This window comes from Mobula hypostoma, chromosome 28 (genome assembly GCF_963921235.1).
Source record: "Mobula hypostoma chromosome 28, sMobHyp1.1, whole genome shotgun sequence".
Lineage (NCBI taxonomy): Eukaryota > Metazoa > Chordata > Chondrichthyes > Myliobatiformes > Myliobatidae > Mobula > Mobula hypostoma.
Window position 1 is genome coordinate 28,871,079 of NC_086124.1, and position 24,889 is coordinate 28,895,967.

At 57.1% G+C, this 24,889-nt stretch overlaps 1 protein-coding gene across 3 annotated transcripts in view; it reads left to right on the forward strand.

Annotated features, from left to right (window-relative positions):
* The window catches only part of LOC134339112 (semaphorin-3F-like), a 123,526-nt gene that overhangs the window by 5,074 nt on the left and 93,563 nt on the right, over nt 1-24,889 (forward strand). For all 3 annotated transcript variants that reach the window (XM_063035433.1, XM_063035435.1, XM_063035434.1), the window contains exons 2-5: nt 1,828-1,940; nt 18,924-19,084; nt 19,626-19,688; nt 21,168-21,287. In XM_063035433.1, the coding sequence (XP_062891503.1) occupies nt 1,838-1,940; nt 18,924-19,084; nt 19,626-19,688; nt 21,168-21,287 (447 nt within the window). In that variant the 5' untranslated portion in view covers nt 1,828-1,837. The remainder of the gene's footprint in view (nt 1-1,827; nt 1,941-18,923; nt 19,085-19,625; nt 19,689-21,167; nt 21,288-24,889) is intronic.

The following is a 24,889-nucleotide window of genomic DNA, read 5'->3' on the forward strand; positions in this document are numbered from 1 at the left end:
CCCTCCCCCTCTCTCTCCCCTCTCCTCTCCCTCCCCTCTCCCCCTGCCCCCTCTCTTTCCTCCTCTCCCTCCCCTCTCTCCCCCTCACTTTCCCCTTCTCCCCCTCTCTCTACCCCCCTCTCCCTCTCCCCCCTCTCTCCCCCCTCCCTCCACTCCCCCTCTCCCCTCCCTCCCTCCCCCTCTCCTCTCCCTCCCCTCTCTCCCCCTCTCTCTCTCCCCCTCTCCCTCTGCCCCCTCTCTCTCCTCCTCTCCCTCCCCTCTCTCCCCGCTCTCCCTCCCCTCTCTTTCCCCCTCTCCCTCCTCTCTCTCCCTCCCCTCTCTCCCCCTCTCTCTCCCTCCCTCTCCCTCCCCTCTCTCCCCCTCCCTCTCCATCCCGCTTTCTCCCTCTCTTTGCCTTTCTCCCACTTGCCCCTACCCCTCTGCACCCTTTCCCATCCCCACTTCATCTTTCTCGGAATTGAAGCCTTTTTGTCTCCCAGAGCTTCCTCTCACGGATTCTCTCTATCTGATCTCACACAGTCACCACCCACCACCCCACCCCCCCCGCCCCGGTCCCGAGTCCGCTCCCCCTCCCGTTGTGAATTGGCACTCTGTCCCTGGTGGAGACACTCGAGGGGAGGGCTGGCAGACGGCAGGGAGGGGTGGTTGGATTAACAGTTCCGTGATCAAAGCCTTTCTTCTCGCGGGGCACCTGCGCGGCAGGAATGTGGAGCCTCTGCCCTGCGACCGGGGCGGATCTCCTCTGGAAGCCGGCCCCTTTGATGTCTGGGCTGAGATGGGACGGAGGCAGACAATTTACCTGTTCATACCCAGACGACACGGCCCAGGCCCAGGCCCTGACTGCCAGCAATCTCCCAACTTGTCCCAGCTTGTCGCTCGGTCTCCCTGAGGATACCTTGCCTCTTGCAAGCCACCGAGACTCCCGAAGCATTCCCTTCCTGTCCTGTTTCAATCCACCCATAACGGGTTCCCCTCAAGGGAAACATCCCCCAGGACCGGGATCTAATCCAGGGGTTCACGGGGGTTATATATGGAATATCAGATCCCCGGGAGTGGGTTACAGGCTGGGATCTAATCCAGAGGTTCAGGGTGTTTATATATAGAATAACAGATCCCCGGGAGTGGGTTACAGGCTGGGATCTAATCCAGGGGTTCAGGGGGTTTATATATGGAATATCAGATCCCCGGGAGTGGGTTACAGGCTGGGATCTAATCCAGGGGTTCAGGGTGTTTATATATAGAATAACAGATCCCCGGGAGTGGGTTACAGGCTGGGATCTAATCCAGGGGTTCAGGGGGTTTATATATGGAATATCAGATCCCCGGGAGTGGGTTACAGGCTGGGATCTAATCCAGGGGTTCACGGGGGTTATATATGGAATATCAGACCCCCGGGAGTGGGTTACAGGCTGGGATCTAATCCAGGGGTTCAGGGGGTTTATATATGGAATATCAGATCCCCGGGAGTGGGTTACAGACTGGGATCTAATCCAGGGGTTCAGGGTGTTTATATATAGAATAACAGATCCCCGGGAGTGGGTTACAGGCTGGGATCTAATCCAGGGGTTCAGGGGGTTTATATATGGAATATCAGATCCCCGGGAGTGGGTTACAGGCTGGGATCTAATCCAGGGGTTCACGGGGGTTATATATGGAATATCAGACCCCCGGGAGTGGGTTACAGGCTGGGATCTAATCCAGGGGTTCAGGGGGGTTTATATGTGGAATAACAGATCCCTGGGAGAGGGTTATAGACTGGGATCTAGTCCAGGGCCTCGGAAAGCTGGTGCGGTGACCCCTCTGACCGACGTGCTTCCCCTCCTGCAGGTACCTGGCCATGCTGTGGCTCGGTCCCGTCTGGTACCTGGCTGCTCTCGTTTGGATGCCCACCGTCCTCGGGGAACTTGCGTCCGCTCCGAGAGTCAATCTGTCTTTCAAGGGTGAGTCCGGGGCAGGGTGGGGGCGGGGGTGGAGGAAGGAGGTGCAATAACGATAAATCTGCGGCGGGTGGGGTCTCTGGGGGCTTCAGGCTTCTGACCCTGAGGGGCTGAGTTCCCGTCGTGGGCACATGCCTCCCCACCTTCAAGGGAAAGGGGTAAACATAGAAACATTGAAAACCTACAGCACAATACAGGCCCTTCGGCCCACAGATCTGTGCCGAACATGTCCTTACCTTAGAACTACCGAGGCTTTACCCATTTATTTTTCTAAGCTCCGTGTAGCCATCCAGGAGTCTCTTAAAAGACCCTGTCGTTCCCGCCTCTACTACCATGGCCGCCGGCAGCCCATTCCACACACTCACCACTCCCTGCGTAAAAAAAACTTACCCCTGACATCTCTTACCTCTAGTAATTGAAAAAAGTCAGCATCTATCACTCGCCACCCAGGACCTGCCCTGTTCTCATCGCTACCATCAGGGAGGAGGTACAGGAACCCGAAGGCGCACACTCAACGATTCCCCTCTGACATCTGATTTCTGAATGGACAATAAACCCATAATCACTACCTCAGTTTTTTTTTTGTACTGTTTTTAATTAGCAGTAGTAACTTCTACAGTTTGTAAAGTTTGAGGGAACTTGGTGCGTCACCAGAGACACTGGCAAATTTCTACGGATGTACCGTGGGGAGCATTCTAACCGGCCGCGTCGCCGTCTCGTATGGGGGGAGGGTGGGCTCGAAATAAACTGCAGAGAGTTGTAAAAATTGGGCGGCTCCGTCATGGCCTCCGCAGCGTCCAGGACACCCTCAAGGAGCGATGCCTCAAAAAGGTGGCGTCCGTCACTGAGGGCCCCATCACCCAGGACCTGCCCTCTTCTCATCGGGGAGGAGATACCGGAGCCTGAAGATACACATTCAACGATTCAGGAACAGCCTCTTCCCCCGTTGCCATCAGATTTCTGAATGGACACTGAACCCGTGAAAACGACCTCACCCTTTCTTAAATCTCTTTTTAGCTCTGGTTATTTAATGTATGCTTGCTGTAATTTGCAGTTTCTACGTTATGCATTGCATTGTACCCTCTGCGGCAGAGTTCCCGAGCTTTGCCAGTGATAGTGAACCTGACTACCGGGAGTAACGGGAACCCTACCCGCGGCCGTTGCGTCCGATTCGAGAGTAGCTGCATTTGCCCCGGGGGCAGACACAGCGAGATGCGCCGTTCACTCCGGCCACCGACACGGTCTGAAGGAGTGGTGGGGGACCCCCCCCCCCCACAACTCACTAACCATGACCCGTACGTCTTCGGGGTGCGAAAGGAAGCCGGAGCACCCGGAAGAAACCCGTGCGGTCGGGGGGAGAACGAGCAGGGTCCTCACAGTCATCCGCGGGAATTGAACCCGGGCTCGGTCGGTCAGTGTCGCCCGCGGGTTTTGCGTCCCAACGGCGATACGCGAGCCTGGCCGGTGCGAGGTGGAGAGCAAGCGGCTGCCGGTGTCGCAAGCTCACCCTGGCCCGGCATCTGACGAACCCAAAGGAACGGCGGAGACCGGTACAACTTGGCACCAGCAGCATCGCAGGAGTTGCCCTCAGGGGCCCCAGCTCTGGATTTTCCCCTCGGGGTTCACGCCCGAGGCCTTGCCCGTGAGTGGGTATAACCGCAAGGCAGCGGGGGTCTCCCTCTCCTAGATGAGCTGCCAACCGCGGCTGACGAGCCCCACCTGCCCGGAGCGACTGAATTTAAGGCGCCAGTGACCCACCTTTGCCCCTTCCCCGGTTCCGCCGGGTTTAGCAGCTGAGCCACACGTGGAGACCAGAGGCTACTAGAGGCGCACGCCATTGGGAGCGGTTAACAGGGAGGCCTTACCAACCCCTTGATATGACAACCTTAAGGAACTGGCTCTCTAATAACATTTTTCACTAACCGCCACCCCACCCCTGTCACAAAAAATTAAACACAAACTATCCACAATTTTTATAAGAACGCAGAACACTAAAAAGCGAAGTGGTCACAGTGTTGCTGGACTGAGGTGGTGAGGAGGGTTATGGCAAGTCGGCTCAAGAACCGAATGATTGAAGGGAAGTGGCTGGTCCTGAACCTGGTGGGATGGGACTTCAGGCTGCTGGCGGGAGGTGTGAGAGGACGGCTGGGGGATCTTTGATGACGGAGACATACCCTCCTGTCGATACGACCGATGTTCCGGCCTGTCCACGGCTCTCCGCAGATTCTGACGTTCCCGTGCAGTCTAATTCCCGGACCAGACCCAGTCAGGGCACTTTCAAAACACGAGGGATTCTGCAGGTGCGGGAAATTCAAGCAACACACGTCGAAGTTTCTGGTGAACGCAGCAGGCCAGGCAGCATCTCTAGGAAGAGGTACAGTCGACGTTTCAGGCCGAGACCCTTCGTCAGGACTAACTGAAGGAAGAGTGAGTAAGAGATTTGAAAGTGGGAGGGTGAGGGGGAAATCCAAAATGATAGGAGAAGACAGGAGGGGGAGGGATGGAGCCAAGAGCTGGACAGGTGATAGGCAATAACATTGACTTCTTAAACTTCTGCTAATGCCCCACCTCCCCCTCGTACCCCATCTGTTATTTATTTATAAACACACATTCTTTCTCTCTCTCTCCTTTTTCTCCCTCTGTCCCTCTCACTATACCCCTTGCCCATCCTCTGGCGCCCCCCCCACCTTTTCTTTCTCCCTGGGCCTCCTGTCCCATGATCCTCTCATATCCCTTTTGCCAATCACCTGTCCAGCTCTTGGCTCCATCCCTCCCCGTCCTGTCTTCTCCTATCATTTCGGATCTCCCACTTTCAAATCTCTTACTAACTCTTCCTTCAGTTAGTCCTGACGAAGGGTCTCAGCCCGAAACGTCGACTGTACCTCTTCCTAGAGATGCTGCCTGGCCTGCTGTGTTCACCAGCAACTTTGATGTGTTTTGCAGGACACTTTTAACAGGGCATCTGTAGCAGATTGTTGGAGAGTCTGGTGACAGACTGAACCTCCTCCAGGTCCCAAGCCGTGGGCGCCCTGTCTACAAGCGGGGCCGCCACTTTGGGATCCGACTGTGCAAAGCGCCCGACTTAGCCCCTGACGACAGGTATTTAGGAAAAGGGGGTGTAGGGTTCAGGGGTCATGGAGACAGGGAGGGGTGCAGGGGAGGGAGGGGTCACAGAGATCTGTCAGTGACCTCTCTAGCCCTTTGCTCCCCAGACTTTGTACTAACACCCCAGCAGACTCCCTCATGCCCTTGTCTTCCACAGTCGCTGCCACCTCCCTGGCCTCCCACATTCCCGGAATTCCCGATTGGGAACAGGGATTTGGAGAATGATTAGAGGAAGGATCTTCAAGGCCTCGCTGAGCCTGTGACGTGTTCTCTGTGTTCCCGCTTCACCCTTTCCCATGCCATCCCCCACCCCGGAGGTTATTTGCATGAGGCATTGCACTCCCTCTTTTATACCCCTGGGGTGGAAGCAAAAGGCCAGCATCTGTAGCACTGCCCAGCTCATCCCCTCCTGTCTGGGAAAGGGATTAGTCACTCACTCTCATCATAAACCCATCCCCACACACTAAAAGTGAGGTCTGGCCTGTATTTATGCTCTGGGGTGATCCCTCACTCGTCCTTTACTGTGCTGGGGAGACCCCTCACAACCTACACTACACTAGGAGATCCCTCACACTCTGTCTACTGCGTGGGGGAGAACCCTCACATGCTCTCAACAGTGCCAAAGACGACTGTGCTAAGGAGATCCCTCACTCCCCCCTTGACTGTGCTAAGGAGATCCATCACTTCCCCTTGACTGTGCTAAGGAGATCCCTCACTCCCCCTTGACTGTGCTAAGGAGATCCCTCACTCCCCCTTGACTGTGCTAAGGAGATCCATCACTTCCCCTTCACTATGCTAAGGAGATCCCTCACTCCCCCCTTGACTGTGCTAAGGAGATCCATCACTTCCCCTTCACTATGCTAAGGAGATCCCTCACTCCCCCTTGACTGCACTGAGATCCGTCACCCCCTTGACTGTGCTAAGGAGATCCATCACTTCCCCTTGACTACGCTCAGGTGATCCATCACTTCCCCTTTGACTGTGCTAAGGAGATCCCTCACTCCCACTTGACTGCACTGAGATCCCTCACCCCCTTGATTGTGCTAAGGTGATCCATCACTTCCCCTTTGACTGTGCTAAGGAGATTCCTCACCCCCTTGACTATGCTAAGGAGATCCCTCACCCCCTTGACTATGCTAAGGAGATCCCTCACCCCCTTGACGACGCTAAGGAGATCCCTCATGCCTTTGACTATGCTAAGGAGATCCCTCACCCCCTTGACGACGCTAAGGAGATCCCTCACTCCCCCTTGACTACACTAAGGAGATCCCTCACTCCCTTGACTACACTAAGGAGATCCCTCACCCCCTTGACGACGCTAAGGAGATCCCTCACCCCCTTGACTACGCTAAGGAGATCCTTCACACTTCTCAACTGCGCCAACAGGGTCCTTCACACCTCGAACTGCACTGATTCCTCAAACACCTCTGACGACACTGACGTCCCTCACACCCTCGACTGTTTAGAGGAGATCCCTCACGCCTCTTGACTGTGCTCGAGTTATCCCTCACGGACCCCCGACAGTGCTCATGAAGTCCCTCGCAAACCCCCTCAACATGTGGCACAGAAATACCTCACATCCCCCTTGACTTAGCGGAGGAGATCCCTCACCCACCCAACTGCACGGATCCCTCACACCTCTGAACTAAACTGAGATCCCTCACAAACCCTTGACTGCACACCCTAAGACAGGAGATCCCTCACTCCCCCTCGATGGGGCTCAGGAGATCCCTCACGGCCCCTCAGCTGAGCCGAGGAGATCCCTCACAACCTGTTGATTGCACTGGGGAGTACCCTTGCACCCTGTCGACTGAACAAGGGAGATCCCCCGACATTGGGGCACTCCCTCACCCCTTCCCACTCGTTCTGCCCCTCCCCTCCCCAGTCCCCCGTCGGGATGATCCCTCGCACTTCGGGCGACCCCTCACCCTCGCACTCTCCCGCCTGGACACTCTTGTCAGGACACTCCCCGACACTCCCCTCCGCAGGACCCTGACAAGCAGGGAACTCCGATGTCCTCGGGGGTGAGGGAGGGACAGGGGTGAGATAGCAGCGGTGGGTGAATGGCCTCCCATTGGTGCACGATGGGGTGGGGGAGCTGGGGCCTTGGTGCGGGAAGGACGGAGGGATCAGTGGGGGAGTGATAGAGCAGAGCTGCTGCTCTTGTTTACCGCAAGACACATTGACATCATCCAAAAGTCTGTCACTGTGACAGGACACAGACAACCCCCCCTACCCTTCACCCAACCCCAACAACAGCGGCTCAGGCCGACAAAGCATTCCCGGCTGGAATGTCGTCTCGCAGCCAGATACTTCCCGCAGTGTCCAGAACAAAGCCTGCACCCAGGCTGCAGAGAGGCTGCCTGAGGGGTATATCTCTGTAACCCCTTCTGTCCTGCACACCTCACCCCGTCTCTGTGAACCCCTCCCTGTCTCCGATGACCCTCTGTCTGCTTCACCCTGTCTTTGAGATCCCCTCCCTCCCCTACACCCCCTCCCAGAGTCTGTAATCTCCCCCTCCCCGTCTCCGATGACCCTCCCTCTCCTTTACCCCGTCTCCGTGACCCCCTCCCTCCCCTACACCCCTCCCTGTCTCTGAGATCCCCTCCCTCCCCATCTTTATGACCCCCCTCCCACTCCGAGCTCTTGTTCCCCTGCGTAAGCTCTGCATTCCACTCTGACATCAGTTTGCCCTCTGCCACCCACGTCCTTGACCCTGCCCATTCTCTCCCCAGCCGAGTGGGTGGGTTTGGATTCCAGTGCAAACATTCAGGGCGGGCTCTGCGACTCCTCGGAACGGGACTGAGGACAATTGGCCCTTCCAGCTGCTGCCAGCCCTTCGGTCTGCCTCCCCCCTCTGTCGATTCCTCCCATCTCGCTGCGAAAGGGTCCCGTTTGGTAAGACGTTCCTGCCCTTACTCTGGAGAACACAGACCACAGCGGCTTCCCTCCCATGGGAACATTCCCGGCCCTGACTCTGATATTCCGATACTGGTATTGAGATGCCCTTCCGAAAATATGTGTCTCATTGTGCCTTGTCTGACCCTTTTTCTTACAAAATTCTTTATTACAAATATCAGTGCTGTCCAGTATATACGAAACAGTGACTAACACAATTACTCCACTACAAATAGACAATACACATTAAACCAAAATGTTCCCATCTCTATCAATGATGGCATTTACACCCCGCGGAGCCCAGCGGTCCCGGAACGCCTCTACGGTCGCCATGGACTGTGCGTATTCCTTTTCAATGTTCACCCGGGCACAAACATACCCCCTAAACATTGCCAGGCAGTCCGCCTGGGGAGATCCTCCCGCCACCCGTTTCCAGGAGTCACAGATAGCTATTTTCGTCAGCCACAGGAGCAAGTTGACAAGGACATCCTCATTCCTCTGTGCCCCCCACTTACTGGATGACCATATATGAATAGGGTGGGGCTAAAGTGCAACCAGAGGGTGAGAAGCAGCTCACGCAGATGCGCGAAAAGGGGCTGCAGTCTCGTGCACTCCACGTACACATGGTACACGGTCTCCTCCAGCCCGCAGAAGTGACACGCAGCTGGGAGATCCGTGTACAAACTAAAGAATTTATTGCAGGGCACCGCTCTATGCAGCACCCTCCAGCCGAGATCCCCAAGGTGCATGGGAAGAGCTCCCTTGTAAAGGGACTTCCATTGGGGACCACCCCCTTCAACCCCGGGAGTGTGTGATGAAACAGTGTGGAGGGAGATACACTCTGTGTCTGACCTTGGGAGTGTGCGATGGGACGGTGTGGAGGGAGCTTCACTCTGTGTCTGACCCCGGGAGTGTGTGATGGGACGGTGTGGAGGGAGCTTCACTCTGTGTCTGACCCCGGGAGTATGTGATGGGACGGTGTGGAGGGAGTTTAACTCTCTGTCTGACCCCGGGGGTGTGCGATGGGACGGTGTGGAGGGAGTTTCACTCTGTGTCTGACCTTGGGAGTGTGCGATGGGACGGTGTGGAGGGAGCTTAACTCTGTGTCTGACCCTAGGATAGTGTGATGCGACACTGTGGAGGGAGCTTCACTCTGTGTCTGTCCCCGCGAGTGTGTGGTGGGACGGTGTGGAGGGAGCTTCACTCTGTGTCTGACCCCGGGAGTGTGTGATGGGACAGTGTGGAGGGAGTTTCACTCTGTGTCTGACCCCGGGAGTGTGTGATGGGACGGTGTGGAGGGAGTTTCACTCTGTGTCTGACCCCGGGAGTGTGTGATGGGACAGTGTGGAGGGAGATTCATCCAGTATCCCTTTTCAATCCGACTTCCCATTTCCATTCCATCATGTCTGTCCACAGCCAAGATTAGACTAACCTCCATTTGGAGGGGCAACACTTCATGTTCCATCTGGGTAGCCTCCAACCTAATGGCATGAAGATCAATTTCTCCAGCTTCTGCTCCTTGTCTGCTTCTCTGTTTTTCCATTCCCCTCTTACCCTTTCCCTCCTCACCTACCCATCACCTCCCTCTGTTTCCCCTCCTCCTTCCCTTTCTCCCACGGCCCATTGTCCTCTCCTATCAGATTCCCTCTTCTTCAGCTCTTTACCTCTTCCACCTATCACCTGCCAGCTTCTTACTGCGTTCCCCCTCCTCGCCCACCCACCTTCTCAGTCACCAGCTCTCACCTATCACCTGTCAGCTGGTTCTCCCCCCCCCACCGTCCCCCAACCTTCTTATCCTGGCTTCTGACCCCTTCCTCTCCAGTCCATAAGGATCTCTGCCTGAAACGTCCCCTCCACAGACGCTGCCCGACCCGCTGAGTATCCAGCATTTTGTGTGTGTTACTCTGCATTTTCAGCACCTGCAGAACCGCTTGTGTTTTTACATGAAAGCTAGCCTGCAATCTTTAACGGTCGACGTTGCAGACCGAGACCTTTCGGGAGGACTTGGCCCACAATATCGTCCGTTTATTCCCCTCCATAGATACCGCCTGGCTTTCTTGAGTTCCTCCAGGGTTTTGTCTGTGTTGATCAGTATTCCCAGCATCTGCAGAACCTCTCATGTCACTATTTTTATCAAAGGCCCCGTTTCCTGAGCAGGTGAGTTTGTTCCGAGAATTGGTGTGGCCCTTCCTGTGACACGCTTCCCAGAACAGGACGTCCAGGAAGCAGGATCTTGGGAAGTTCCTCTCCTCTCGGAGTCCTTGGGGAGCAGGCATCTGATGTTGCAAGCGTCCTTCCTGCCGTATGTGACGGAGCATCGTCCCCACCTCGCTCCCCCCCCTCCCCGTCGTCTCTGAGGTGGGGAATGACAGCCAGGCCGTTTTTAAGCCCCTGGGTCTCATTTCTGTGAGCTAATTTATCCCGAGTGTGGAGGGTGCCACTGAGGCGGGGGCTACCTCCATGTGGTGCACCTCCTGTTCAGTATCCGATCCGGCCCTGGGACTGGATGCAGATCACCCCCTCCTCCCTGTCCTCAAACACCCCCATCCAAGTCCTAACCAACCCTGAGTTAGGGGCCGGAGGGGGTGACAGAGCTGGGGAGAGGAAGTCGCAGAAATGGGGAGCGGTTTAGGTGAGTAAGGGGGTCACAGAGACAGGGAGGGGTGTAGAGGAGCGAGGGGTCACAGAGACAGGGAGAGGTTTAGTGGAGTGATGGGGTCACAGAGACAGGGAGGGGTGTAGAGGAGCGAGGGGTCACAGAGACGGGGGGGTTTAGGGGAGTAAAGGGGTCACAGAGACAGGGAGGGGTTTAGGGGATTGATGGGGTCACAGAGACAGGGAGAGGTTTAGGGGAGTGATGGGGTCACAGAGACAGGGAGGGGTGTAGAGGAGCGAGGGGTCACAGAGACGGGGGGATTTAGGGGAGTAAAGGGGTCACAGAGACAGGGAGGGGTGTAGAGGAGCGAGGGGTCACAGAGACAGGGAGGGGTTTAGGGGAGTAAATGGGTCACAGAGACAGGGAGAGGTTTAGGGGAGTGATGGGGTCACAGAGACAGGGAGGGGTGTAGAGGAGCGAGGGGTCACAGAGACGGAGGGGTTTAGGGGAGTAAAGGGGTCACAGAGACAGGGAGAGGTTTAGGGGAGTGATGGGGTCACAGAGACAGGGAGGGGTGTAGAGGAGCGAGGGGTCACAGAGACAGGGAGGGGTTTAGGGGAGTAAGGGGGTCACAGAGACAGGGAGAGGTTTAGGGGAGTGATGGGGTCACAGAGACAGGGAGGGGTGCAGAGGAGCGAGGGGTCACAGAGACAGGGAGGGGATTAGGGGAGTAAGGGGGTCACAGAGACAGGGAGCGGTGTAGAGGAGCGAGGGGTCACAGACAGGGAGGGGTTTAGGGGAGTGATGGGGTCACAGAGACAGGGAGGGATGTAGAGGAGCAAGGGGTCACAGAGACAGGGAGGGGTTTAGGGGAGTGATGGGGTCACAGAGACAGGGAGGAGTGTAGAGGAGCGAGGGGTCACAGAGACAGGGAGGGGTTTAGGGGAGTGAGGGGGTCACAGAGACAGGGAGGGATGTAAAGGAGCGAGGGGTCACAGAGACAGGGAGGGGTTTAGGGGAGTGAGGGGGTCACAGAGACAGGGAGGGGTGAAGAGGAGCGAGGGGTCACAGACAGGGAGGGGTTTAGGGGAGTGAGGGGGTCACAGAGACAGGGAGGGGTGTAGAGGAGCGAGGGGTCACAGAGACGGAGGGGTGTAGAGGAGCGAGGGGTCACAGAGACAGGGAGGGGTTTAGGGGAGTGAGGGGGTCACAGAGACAGGGAGGGGTTTAGGGGAGTGAGGGGGTCACAGAGACAGGGAGGGGTTTAGGGGAGTGAGGGGGGTCATAGAGACAGGGAGGGGTTTAGGGGATTGAGGGGGTCACAGAGACAGGGAGCGGTTTAGGGGAGTGAGGGGGTCACAGAGACAGGGAGGGATGTAGAGGAGCGAGGGGTCACAGAGACAGGGAGGGGTTTAGGGGAGTGAGGAGGTCACAGAGACAGGGAGGGGTTTAGGGGAGTGAGGGGGTCATAGAGACAGGGAGGGGTTTAGGGGATTGAGGGGGTCACAGAGACAGGGAGCGGTTTAGGGGAGTGAGGGGGTCACAGAGACAGGGAGGGATGTAGAGGAGCGAGGGGTCACAGAGACAGGGAGGGGTTTAGGGGAGTGATGGGGTCACAGAGACAGGGAGGGATGTAGAGGAGCGAGGGGTCACAGAGACAGGGAGGGGTTTAGGGGAGTGAGGGGGTCACAGAGACAGGGAGGGGTTTAGGGGAGTGATGGGGTCACAGAGACAGGGAGGAGTGTAGAGGAGCGAGGGGTCACAGAGACAGGGAGGGGTTTAGGGGAGTGAGGGGATCACAGAGACAGGGAGGGGTGTAGAGGAGCGAGGGGTCACAGAGACAGGGAGGGATGTAAAGTAGCGAGGGGTCACAGAGACAGGGAGGGGTTTAGGGGAGTGAGGGGGTCACAGAGACAGGGAGGGGTGTAGAGGAGCGAGGGGTCACAGACAGGGAGGGGTTTAGGGGAGTGAGGGGTCACAGGGACAGGGAGAGGTTTAGGGGAGTGAGGGGGTCACAGAGACAGGGGGGGTGTAGAGGAGCGAGGGGTCACAGAGACGGAGGGGTGTAGAGGAGCGAGGGGTCACAGAGACAGGGAGGGGTTTAGGGGAGTGAGGGGGTCACAGAGACAGGGAGGGGTTTAGGGGAGTGAGGGGGTCATAGAGACAGGAAGGGGTTTAGGGGATTGAGGGGGTCACAGAGACAGGGAGCGGTTTAGGGGAGTGAGGGGGTCACAGAGACAGGGAGGGATGTAGAGGAGCGAGGGGTCACAGAGACAGGGAGGGGTTTAGGGGAGTGATGGGGTCAGAGACAGGGAGGGGTTTAGGGGAGTAAAGGGGTCACAGAGACAGGGAGGGGATTAGGGGAGTAAGGGGGTCACAGAGACAGGGAGGGATGTAGAGGAGCGAGGGGTCACAGAGACAGGGAGGGGTTTAGGGGAGTGATGGGGTCACAGAGACAGTGAGGGGTGTAGAGGAGTGAGGGGTCACAGAGACAGGGAGGAGTTTAGGGGAGTGAGGGGGTCACAGAGACAGGGAGGGGTGTAGAGGAGTGAGGGGTCACAGAGATGGAGGGGTGTAGAGGAGTGAGGGGTCACAGAGACAGGGAGGGGTTTAGGAGAGTGAGGGGTCACAGGGACAGGGTGGGGTTTAGGGGAGTGAGGGGGTCACAGAGACAGGGAGGGGTTTAGGGGAGTGATGGGGTCACAGAGACAGGGAGGGGTGTAGAGGAGTGAGGGGTCACAGAGACAGGGAGGGGTTTAGGGGAGTGAGGGGGTCACAGAGACAGGGAGGGGTGTAGAGGAGCGAGGGGTCACAGAGATGGAGGGGTGTAGATGAGCGAGGGGTCACAGAGACAGGGAGGGGTTTAGGAGAGTGAGGGGTCACAGGGACAGGGTGGGGTTTAGGGGAGTGAGGGGGTCACAGAGACAGGGAGGGGTGTAGAGGAGTGAGGGGTCACAGAGACAGGGAGGGGTTTAGGGGAGTGAGGGGGTCACAGAGACAGGGAGGGGTTTAGGGGAGTAAGGGGGTCACAGAGACAGGGAGGGGTGTAGAGGAGCGAGGGGTCACAGAGACAGGGAGGGGTTTAGGGGAGTGAGGGGGTCACAGAGACAGGGAGGGGTGTAGAGGAGCGAGGGGTCACAGAGACAGGGAGGGCTTTAGGAGAGTGAGGGGTCACAGAGACAGGGAGGGGTTTAGGGGATTGAGGGGGTCACAGAGACAGGGAGGGGTGTAGAGGAGCGAGGGGTCACAGAGAAAGGGAGGGGTTTAGGGGAGTAAGGGGGGTCACAGAGACAGGGAGGGGTTTAGGGGAGTGAGGGGGTCACAGAGACAGGGAGGGGTGCAGAGGGGGGAGGGGTCACAGTGACAGGGAGGGGTGTAGAGGAGCGAGGGGTCACAGAGACGGAGGGGTGTAGAGGAGTGAGGGGTCACAGAGACAGGGAGGGTTTTAGGTGAGTGAGGGGGTCACAGAGACAGGGAGGGGTGCAGAGGGGGGAGGGTTCACAGACACAGAGAGGGTTTTAGGGGAGGGATGGGTTCATGGCGATGGAGAGAGGTGTAGGGGAGAGTGGGGGGTCACTGACACAGAGGGGTTTGGGGTGTCACAGAGACAGAGTGGTGTGGGGGGGTCACAGACAGGGAGGGGTGCAGAGGGGGGAGGGTCACAGACACAGAGAGGAATTTAGGGGAGGGATGGGTTCATGGTGATGGAGAGAGGTGTTGGGGAGGGAGGAGATCACAGACGGGGAAGATTGTGGGGGGTGAAGAGTGTAGGGAGGGAGGGGTCACGGACATGGGGGGGGGATGTTGGGAGGGCGAGGGGTCACAGAGACTGAAGAGCTGGTGTGCTGGGATCCCGATGTTTTAGAACACAGCAAACAACGACTGTGCCACCATTACAGTCGAACAGCTCGACTCCGACCTGCCCCATTCCCTCGCAGTCGGTCTGGGTCAGGGACGGAGAGTGCGTGGATCGGTGGGGTTAGGAGAGGATCCCTTTGCAAACGATTTCCCCGCTCCTTTCTGGCCCCCCCCACCCCATGCACTGGTCAGCTGAGGGTTACTGGCTCTTGGCTTGGTCCCAGAACACTGGCCAAGGCCCGACCCCTCAGGGGGCTGCAGGAGGGTTTCTCAAAGGGGGCTGACAATCAGAATCAGATTCATTATCAAGGCATGTGACGTGAAATTTGTTAACTTGGCAGCAGCAGTTCAATGCCAATACATGATCTAGCAGAGAGAGTAAAAAATAAATAAAATAAAACATAATAAATAAACGAGTACTTATATTGAATAGATTATTTAAAAATGTGCAAAAACAGAAATACTGTACGTTAAAAAAGTGAGGTCGTTTCCAGAGCTTCAATGTCCGTTTAGGAATCGGATGGCAGAGGGGAAGAAGCTGTTTCTGAATCGCTGAGTGTGTGTCTTCAGGCTCCTGTACCTCCTCCCTGATGGTAACAGTGAGTAAAGGACATGCCCTGGGTGCTGGAGGTCCTTAATAATGGACGGTGCCTTTCTGAGACACCGCTCGCTGAAGATGTCCTGGGTACTTTGTAGGCGAGTACCCAAGATGGAGCTGACTAGATTTACAACCTTCTGCAGCTTCTTTCGGTCCTGTGCAGTAGCCCCTCCATACCAGACAGTGATGCAGCCTGTCAGAATGCTCTCCATGGTACAACTATAGAAGTTTTTGAGCGTATTTGTTGACAAACCAAATCTCTTCAAACTCCTAATAAAGTATAGCCATTGTCTTGCCTTCTGTATAACTACATCGATATGTTGGGACCAGGTTAGATCCTCAGAGATCTTGACACCCAGGAATTTGAAGCTGCTCACTCTCTCCGCTTCTGATCCCTCTATGAGGATTGGCATGTGTTCCTTCGTCTTACCCTTCCTGAAGTCCACAATCAGCCCTTTCATCTCACTGACGTTGAGTGCCAGGTTGTTGCTGTGACACCACTCCACTAGTTGGCATATCTCACTCCTGTACGCCCTCTCGTCACCACCTGAGATTCTACCAACAATGGTTGTATCGTCAGCGAATTTATAGATGGTGATTGAGCTATGCCTAGCCACACAGTCATGGGTATAGAGAGAGTAGAGCAGTGGGCTAAGCACACACCCCTGAGGTGTTGATCGTCAGCGAGGAGGAGATGTTATCACCAATCCGCACAGACTGTGGTCTCCCGGTTAGGAAGTCGAGGATCCAGTTACTGAGAGTGAGAGAGGGGAAATTGAGGGGTGAGAGGGTGGGGAGAGAAACAGAGGAGCTCAGTTACCAGAAGCTGGAGAAATTGATGTTCATGCCAGCAGGTTGGATGTGACACGTTAAAAACTACTAGGAGTTACAGTAAGAAATGTATTAAAAATAAATAAATTATACAAAAATAGAGCAAAATACTGAGATAGTGTTCATGAACCATTCAGAAATCTGCTGGCGGAGGGGAAGGATTGTTGAGTGTGTGTACCTCCTCTCTGATGTTAGCAATGGGAAGGGGCCATGTTCTGGGCGATGAGGGTCTGTAGTGAAGGAGGTCGCCCAGGACATGGAGGTGTCCTGGGTGCTGGGGAGGCTCGTCGTCGACGTGGCTATCCCTCGAGGGTGAAGATGACGGTCTTCGTTCTGAAGAAGTGGCCCACGGAGTGAAGACGCCTGTGCGTGTATTTGTTTAACGTGTACTTGATGTTGCACTCCAAGAAGCACACGATGCTTCGCAAATCAACCAACTGATTCCAAAGGCATGGAAACCACGACGATTGGAGCTGATGGATTTGTTGCAGCCTTCATCCGCCTTCACAGCCGTTGAGTTCGAAGTAACTTTGTCCACCTGTTCCACCGTTGAGGTCTTGGTTGGATTGTTCTTTGTCAGGGACCTCACCCTCGACCTTACCGCCATGGGTGACCCTACCAGGAGCATAGCTCCAGAGGGCATTGCTCTCAGGATCACAGAACCACACAAGCTTCTCCACCGCGACAAGGTGACAATCTACGGAGAAGGGTAGTGCCTGTGATGGAGTTGGCTGAGTTTACAACTTCCTGCAAGCTTTATTCCAACTGTGCAGTGGCCCCTCCATCCCAGACGGTGAAACTGCCAGTCAGAATGCTCTCCACAGTACACCTGTAAAAGTTTGCTGGAGTCTTTGGTGACCTACCCAATCTCTTCGAACTCCTGATGCTGAGATACATCTCAGGGCATGCTGGGACGCATCACCGGCGATGTGATCTGGAGTCTTCGGGCGTTTCGGGTCTTTCTACGTCAGACCCTCTTGCCCAGGTGACCCAGCCAGGGCTGATCAGACCCCGGCTTGTGTCCCAGCAGCGTCAGTCCATGGGTCACACCTCTTGATCTGTAACCATCCGGAGTCTCGCTCAGCGGCCTCTGTGACAGTCCCGATGGCTCCCTTCTTTCCAGCCCCCAAAACGCCAAGGAGAGAGTAGGTTCTTCAGAGGAGGCAGCCAGCAAAACCCCTGCACCGCACCTCGATACCTCGATAGGATCAAATCACACCCTCCACCCCTGCCTCTGGCACTGCCCCAACAGCTCCTGGTATTTGTCTTTCTTACGCTCAAACTTCTCAATCTGGTCCTCCCGAGGAACTGTCACTTCTACCATGACCATCTCCTTCGACGTCTTCTCAATGAAGCCTTTGCCTTCTTTGTGATTGGAGGTCCAGGGGGGAGGGAGAGAAGGACGGGACGGGAAGGAGCTTGTACCCTGAGGGTCCTGGGGGTCCCTGTGCACTAGTCACTGGATGCTAATGTGGCCGATTTTTGATGCTGCTGTTACTGTGGGAGGGTCGGACTCCAGGAGCAAGGAGACCTTGTCCTGATTATCCTGGGAGGGCCAACTGGGGTACTGGGGGCGTATCTGGCCTCCGCACCTGAGGAAGGGTTGACCGGCAAATGGCAGGGGTGGGGGATGCTTCTGGGGCAAAAAAGGGGGATGAGGAGGGAGGGGTTAACACAGAAACCCTCGCTGAGGGAGCAGGTCGTTGGATGGGAGAGCAGGACAGCTGTCCCTGGTTGACCTTCGGGACGGGGACAGGAGGGAGAGAGGAACAGAAGGGAGGAAGAATAGAAGGGAGGAGGGAGGGAGGGAGAAATAGGGAGATGGAGATGGAGCGTGAGGGGAAGAGAGGAAAAGAAATGAGGGAGTGAGGGAGAGAGGGAGTGGGTGAGGGAGATGGTGAGAGGGAGAGAGGGAAAGGTTGGAGGGAGATGGAGAGAGGGAAAATGGGGAGGGAGGGAGGGAGCAAGTGAGGGAGGGTGGAAGCAGAAAGGAATTTGAGAGGGGTGGAGAGAAAGGGAGCGACGGGGAAGGGAGGGGAGCAGGGAGAGAGGGGAGAAGAACAGAAGGGAGAGATAGATGATGAGGGGTGTGAAATTAATGGAGTGAGAGACAGGCTTGAGGGAGGGAGAAGGAAAAGGAAAGGAGGGAGGGAGGGGGGAATTGGAGACAGAGAGACTTTCCCCTTGCTTGGCTGTGGGGGGGGGGGCAGCAGCTGGTCCTGTGCTGGGATGCCAGGGAGGGGCAGGGGTAAAAGGGGAGGTGGAGGGTGGGTTCGGGACCGTGCTGGGATGGTAGGGAGGGTGGAGGGTGATGGGAGGGGGCAGTGGTCCCGTGCTGGGATAGTAGGGTGGGGGGAATGCAGAGAATGCAGGCTGCCAGGCTGCCAGCTGTACATCAGAGAGCCCAGCAGCGGCTGAGTGACGTCAGGGCCAGTGGGTGGCTGGCAGCCCAGCTCCAGCCGCCTGGCGTCCGCCGGATCAGTGGCTGAGGCCTGTGCGTCAGGCCCTTTCACCTCCCCTGGGTCACCCACCCTCCCGTCACTCTCTCCTTCTCCCCTTCACTCCTACTGTCCTTCCCTCCCTCCTTCTCTCCTTTCCTCCCTCCTCCTCTCTCTCTTCCCTCCCTCCTCCTCTCTCCTTCCCTCCCTCCTCCTCTCTCTTTTCCTCCCTCATTTCCTCTCTCCCTCCTTCCCTCCCTCCTACTGTCCTTTATTCCCTCCTCCTCTCTCTTCCTCCTACTGTCCTTCGCTCACTCCTCCTCTTTCCTTCCCTCCCTCTCTCCCTCTCTCCATCCTTCCCTCCTCCTCTCTTTCCTCCCTCCTCCTCCTCTGTCCTCCCTCCTCCTCTCCCTCTTCCCTCACTATTCTTCTCTCCTTCCCTCCTTCTCTCCCTTGCTCCCTGTCTCTTCCTCTCTCCATCCATCTCTCTCTCCTTCCTTCACTCCCTCTCCTTTTGCCACCCCCTCTCCCACGGCGCGACCTCCCTCCTCAGCCCTTCCCAAGGCCACTCCCTCCCTATAGCCCCTCGCACAGTGTGGTGGGTTCTCACTCCCCCACCCCCAGGCTGACAGCTCTCTCGTTGACTTCCCCCCACCCCGCAGAGTTGGTCCAGAGCGGGACAGCGCGACCCCTGAACTTCCTGCTGGACAGTGGCGGATTCCGCCTGCTGCACCTCGACCCGGACCAGGAGCGTCTGTACGTGGGTGCCCGCGACTACCTGCTGGCGCTCGACCTCCAGAACATCAATCGGGAGCCCCTCCTTGTGAGTACTGGGGGCTGGGGGGGGTGGGGAAGGAGGGAGGGTAGGTCCAAGGGCGTGAGCGCCCATAAGCACCTGCCAACCTGTGACCTTCCCCCTCCCCCCCGTGAGCACTGGGATGCAGAGTGGAGGGTGGGAGGGGTCAGGTGTGTGACGGGTCACCTTGCTTCATTACCTATTGTGTGACGGGACACTCTCCGCTTGCCTGGGTAGAGTTAGTCCATGCACTCCACATCCGCCGCATTACCTCCCCCCAGCAACTCCCATACCCGCCCCTTTCCCGCACTAAGGGCAGTTGGCACCGTGGAGTGCCCCACCCATAGGCTCCTCCCCCGGCCTCTCCCTCGACCCAGACCCTGGCGAGGAGGAGGCAAACCTAATGGAGGGATTGGCGGGTTACGAGTCAGAAGAATCTCTGGGAAGCGGGAATGGTGCCCCCCCCCAACCCCGCCATCGCACTCTTAGTGGGCCAGCACGGCCTCGATGGACCGAGCAGCCTCTGGCTGGACTGTACTGTGTCTAACGCATGTGCTTCGTCCCACAGATACACTGGCCGGCGCCTGCATTCCGACAGGATGAGTGCCGGATGGCTGGGAAAGGCAGGGATGTAAGTATCAGCATTCCTGGGTGGAGGAAGGTGGGTGAGGGGAGAGGCTGGAGGCTCATGGGTTCAAAGTAATATCTCTCTAACATCTCTCTCTCACTCTCTCCCCACCCTCTCTCTCTCTCCCCCACCCTCTCTCTCTCTCCCCCACCCTCTCTCTCTCCCCACCCTCTCTCTCTCTCCACCCTCTCTCTCCCCACCCCTCTCTCCCCACCCTCTCTCTCTCCCCCACCCTCTCTCTCTCCCCACCCTCCCTCTCTCCCCACCCTCTCTCTCCCCACCCCTCTCTCCCCACCCTCTCTCTCTCCCCCACCCTCTCTCTCTCTCCACCCTCTCTCTCCCCACCCTCTCTCTCCCCACCCCTCTCTCCCCACCCTCCCTCTCTCCTCACCCCCTCTCTCCTCACCCCCTCTCTCCCCACCCTCTCTCTCCCCACCCCTTTCCCCACCCTCTCTCTCTCCCCCACCCTGTCTCTCTCTACCCTCTCTCTCCCCACCCTCTCTCTCTCCCCACCCTCTCTCTCTCCCCACCCTCTCTCTCTCCCCACCCCCTCTCTCCCCACCCCCCCTCTCTCCCCACCCCCTCTCTCTCTCCACCCTCTCTCTTCCCACCCTCTCTCTCCACACCCTCTCTCTCCCCACCCTCTCTCTCCCCACCCCCTCTCTCCCCACCCTCTCTCTCTCCACCCTCTCTCCCTCTCTCTCTCCCCACCCCTTCTCTCCCCACCCTCTCTCTCCCCACCCCTCTCTCCCCACCCTCTCTCTCTCCCCCACCCTCTCTCTCTCCACCCGCTCTCCCTCTCTCTCTCCCCACCCCTTCTCTCCCCACCCTCTCTCCCCACCCCCTCTCTCCCCACCCTCTCTCTCTCCACCCTCTCTCCCTCTCTCTCTCCCCACCCCTTCTCTCCCCACCCCTTCTCTCCCCACCCTCTCTCTCCCCACCCCTCTCTCCCCACCCTCTCTCTCTCCCCCACCCTCTCTCTCCACTCTCTCCCCACCCTCTCTCTCTCCCCACCCTCTCTCTCCCCACCCCCTCTCTCCCCACCCTCTCTCTCTCCACCCTCTCTCCCTCTCTCTCTCCCCACCCCTTCTCTCCCCACCCCTTCTCTCCCCACCCTCTCTCTCCCCACCCCTCTCTCCCCACCCTCTCTCTCTCCCCCACCCTCTCTCCCCATCCTCTCTCTCCCCACCCTCTCTCTCTCCACCCTCTCTCCCTCTCTCTCTCCCCACCCCTTCTCTCCCCACCCCTTCTCTCCCCACCCCCTCTCTCCCCACCCTCTCTCTCCCCACCCCCTCTCTCCCCATCCTCTCTCTCCCCACCCACTCTCTCCCCACCCTCTCTCTCCCCCCACCCCCTCTGTCCCCACCCTCTCTCTCTCCCCCACCCTCTCTCTCTCCCCACCCCCTCTCTCCCCACCCTCTCTCCCCCCACCTCCTCTGTCCCCACCCTCTCTCTCCCACGCCCTCTCTCACTCTCTCCCAGAATGAATGTTCCAACTTTGTGCGCCTGATCGAACCATGGAATCGCACCCACCTCTACGTCTGTGGCACCGGTGCCTTCCATCCCGTCTGCAGCTTCGTGTACAGGGGCTGGCGGTCTGAGGTATGTCCTCCGCTACACCCCTCCCCGTCTCTGTGACCTCATCTCCCGTCTCTGTGACCTCCTCCTTCCCCATATCCCTCCTCTTCTCCACGACCATCTCCCTCCCCTACACCCCTCGCTGTTTCTATGACCCTCTCCCTCCCAAAATCCCTCTCTGTCTCTGTAAATCCCTCCTATATCTGTGACCACCTCCCTCCCCTACACCCCTCTCTGTCACTGTGACCCGCCATGACCCCTACACCCCTCCGCGTCTCTGTGACCCCCCCTCCTTCTCCTGCACCCTTCCCTGGCTCTGTGACCCCCTCCCACCCCCACACCCCTCCCCGGCTCCATTACCCACTCCCTCCCTCATACCCCTCCCCAGCTCCATTACACCCTCCTTCCCCCACACCCCTCTCCGGCTCCATTACCCCCTCCTTCCCCTACACCCCTCCCCAGCTCCATTACCCCCTCCCTCCCCCACACCCCTCCCTGGCTCCGTTACCCCCTCCTTCCCCTACACCCCTCCCCAGCTCCGTTACCCCCTCCCTCCCCCACACCCCTCCCGGGCTCCGTTACCCCTCCTTCCCCTACACCCCTCCCCAGCTCCATTACCCCCTCCCTCCCCCACACCCCTCGCCGGCTCCGTTACCCCCTCCTTCCCGTACACCCCTCCCTGGCTCCGTGACCCCTCCCTCCCCCACACCCCTGCCTCTCCTACCCCCTCCCCGGCTCCGTTACCCCCTCTCTTCCCCACACCCCTCCCTCTCCTACCCCCTCCTCCTCATCTCCGTGACCCCTCTCTCCCCCACACCCCTCCCCGGCTCTGTTACCCCCTCCTTCCCCACACCCCTCCCCATCTCTGTGACCCCCTCCTTCCTCTACACCCCTCCCCGGCTCTGTTACCCCCTCCCTCTCCTACCCCCTCCTCGTCTCCGTGACCCTTCCCTCCCCCACACCCCTCCCCAGCTCCGTTACCCCCTCCCTTCCCCACACCCCTCCCCATCTCTGTGACCCCCTCCCTCCCCCACACCCCTCCCCAGCTCTGTTACCCCCTCCCTTCCCCACACCCCTCCCCAGCTCCGTGACCCCCTCCTTCCCCTACACCCCTCCTCGTCTCCGTGACCCCTCCCTCCCTGCCTCCTTATCCCAATATACGTAAACGCGGCTGTGATCTTTTTGCAATGTATGAGATGATGAGGGATGGTGAGAGGGAAGTTGGACAGAACTGTTGCCCACTGTGGGGGAATCAAGGACAGGAGGTGAGAGAGAGGACGTTCAAAGGGGGATCTGAAGGGTGAGTGTTTCATACAGAGAGTGGTGATGTCTGGATGCTGTTGACAGAGGTGGCGGCAGAATTGGATACAATTGGGTTATTGGGTACATGCAAATATCTAATCAGCCAATCACGTGGCAGCAACTCAATGCATAAAAGCATGCAGACATGGTCAAGAGGTTCAGTTGTTGTTCAGACCAGAGATCAGAATGGGGGAAGAAATGTGATCGAAGTGACTTTGACCATGAAACGATTGTTGGTGCCAGATGAGGTGGTTTGAGTATCTCAGAAACTGCTGATCTCCTGGGATTTTCACACACAACGGTCTCTAGAGTTTACAGAGAACGGTGTGAGAAACAAAAAAACATCCAGTGAGTGGCAGTCCTGTGGGTGAAAACGCCTTATTAACGAGAGAGGTCAGAGGAGAGTGGCCGGACTGGTTCAAGCTGACAGGAAGGAGACAGTAACTCATACAAACACACGTTACAACAGTGGTGTGCAGACGAGCATCTCTGAATGCACAACACACTGAACCTTGAAGTGGATGGGCTCCAGCAGCAGAAGATCACGGACACACACTGACAAAGTGGCCACTGAGGGTCTGCTCACTGCATTAAGGAGCATTTAGACAGAGACTTGAATGGACAAGGTACAGAAGAATACAGTCCTAACCTGGGCAAGTGAGATTGCTGTAGATGGGCTGAAAGGCCTTTTCCAAGCAGGAGGGCCACACCTGGAGTCCCGTGGCGAGTATCGAACCCCCTCTTTAAGGAAGAGTGTAAGTGCCTCGAAGGCGGTTCAGAGAGAGTTAAAGATTAGTTTTATTCGTCGCCATGGTGATGCAGCATTTAGGGCGACAGTATTACAGCTCGGGGCGTGTCCGAGTTCAGAGTTCAATTGTGGTACCGTCCTGTAAGGAGTTTGTGTGTTCGCCCGTCACCGCGTGGGTTTCCTCCCAGTGCTCTGGTTTCCTCCCACAGGCCAAAGGCATACCGGGTAGGTTGACTGGTCCTTGTGAAATGGACCAGGATTAGGTTGGGGTTAATTGGGTTTTGTTGGTGGGGGGGAGTGTGGCTCAAAGGCCTGGATTGACCTACTCCGCCCAGAATCGCCAAATAGACCAAAACATACTGTGAACTGCGCCGTTGGCGTCGGTGACTGGCAGGGTCTGAGGATGTGCCGGGGCGGGGGGTGGGCAGGACATGAGGGTCACTGTGGTTCAGGCGCTAATGTAGCACGCCTGCAACTCACTGACCATAACCCGTATGTCTTCGGGATGTGGGAGGGAACCAGAGCACCCGGAGGAAACCCACGCAGTCACGGGAAGAGCATACAAACTCCTTACGGAGCAGCGGGTTTGAACCCGGGTGACTGGAAGGGGTGTACTAGACCCCTGGATTGGGTGGGTACTGGCCCCGTAAACCCCAGAAGGGGTGTACTAGACCCCTGGATTGGGTGGGTACTGGCCCCGTAAACCCCAGAAGGGGTGTACTAGACCCCCGGATTGGGTGGGTACTGGCTCCGTAAACCCCAGAAGGGGTGTACTAGACCCCCGGATTGGGTGGGTACTGGCCCTGTAAACCATTTCTGGTCACCTCAATATAGGAAGGATGTGGAAGCATTGGAAAGGGTTCAGAGGAGATTTACCAGGATGCTGCCTGGTTTAGAAAGTATGCATTATGATCAGAGATTAAGGGAGCTAGGGGTTTACTCTTTGGAGAGAAGGAGGATGAGAGGAGACATGATAGAGGTGTACAAGATAATAAGAGGAATAGATAGAGTGGATAGCCAGCGCCTCTTCCCCAGGGCACCACTGCTCAATACAAGAGGACATGGCTTTAAGTTAAGGGGTGGGAAGTTCAAGGGGGATATTAGAGGAAGGTTTTTTACTCAGAGAGTGGTTGGTGCGTGGAATGCACTGCCTGAGTCAGTGGTGGAGGCAGATACACTAGTGAAGTTTAAGAGACTACTAGACAGGTATATGGAGGAATTTAAGGTGGGGGGTTATATGGAAGGCAGGGTTTGAGGGTCGGCACAACATTGTGGGCCGAAGGGCCTGTAATGTGCTGTACTATTCTATGTTCTATAAACCCCAGAAGGGGTGTATGAAACCCCCTGGAATGGGTGGGTTGTCTTATGAGAAAGGCTCCAACAGTCTGGGCTCGTATCCACTGGGGAACACGAGAGTGGAGATTGGTTTAATGTGACGTATACCGAGATGCGGTGTTGAGGCTTTATAAGGCATTGGCGAGGCCTCACTTGGAGCACTATGAGTAGTTTTTGGCCCTTTATGTAAGAAAGAAGTGCTGACATTGGAGAGGGTTCAGAAGATGTTCAGGAGAGTGAA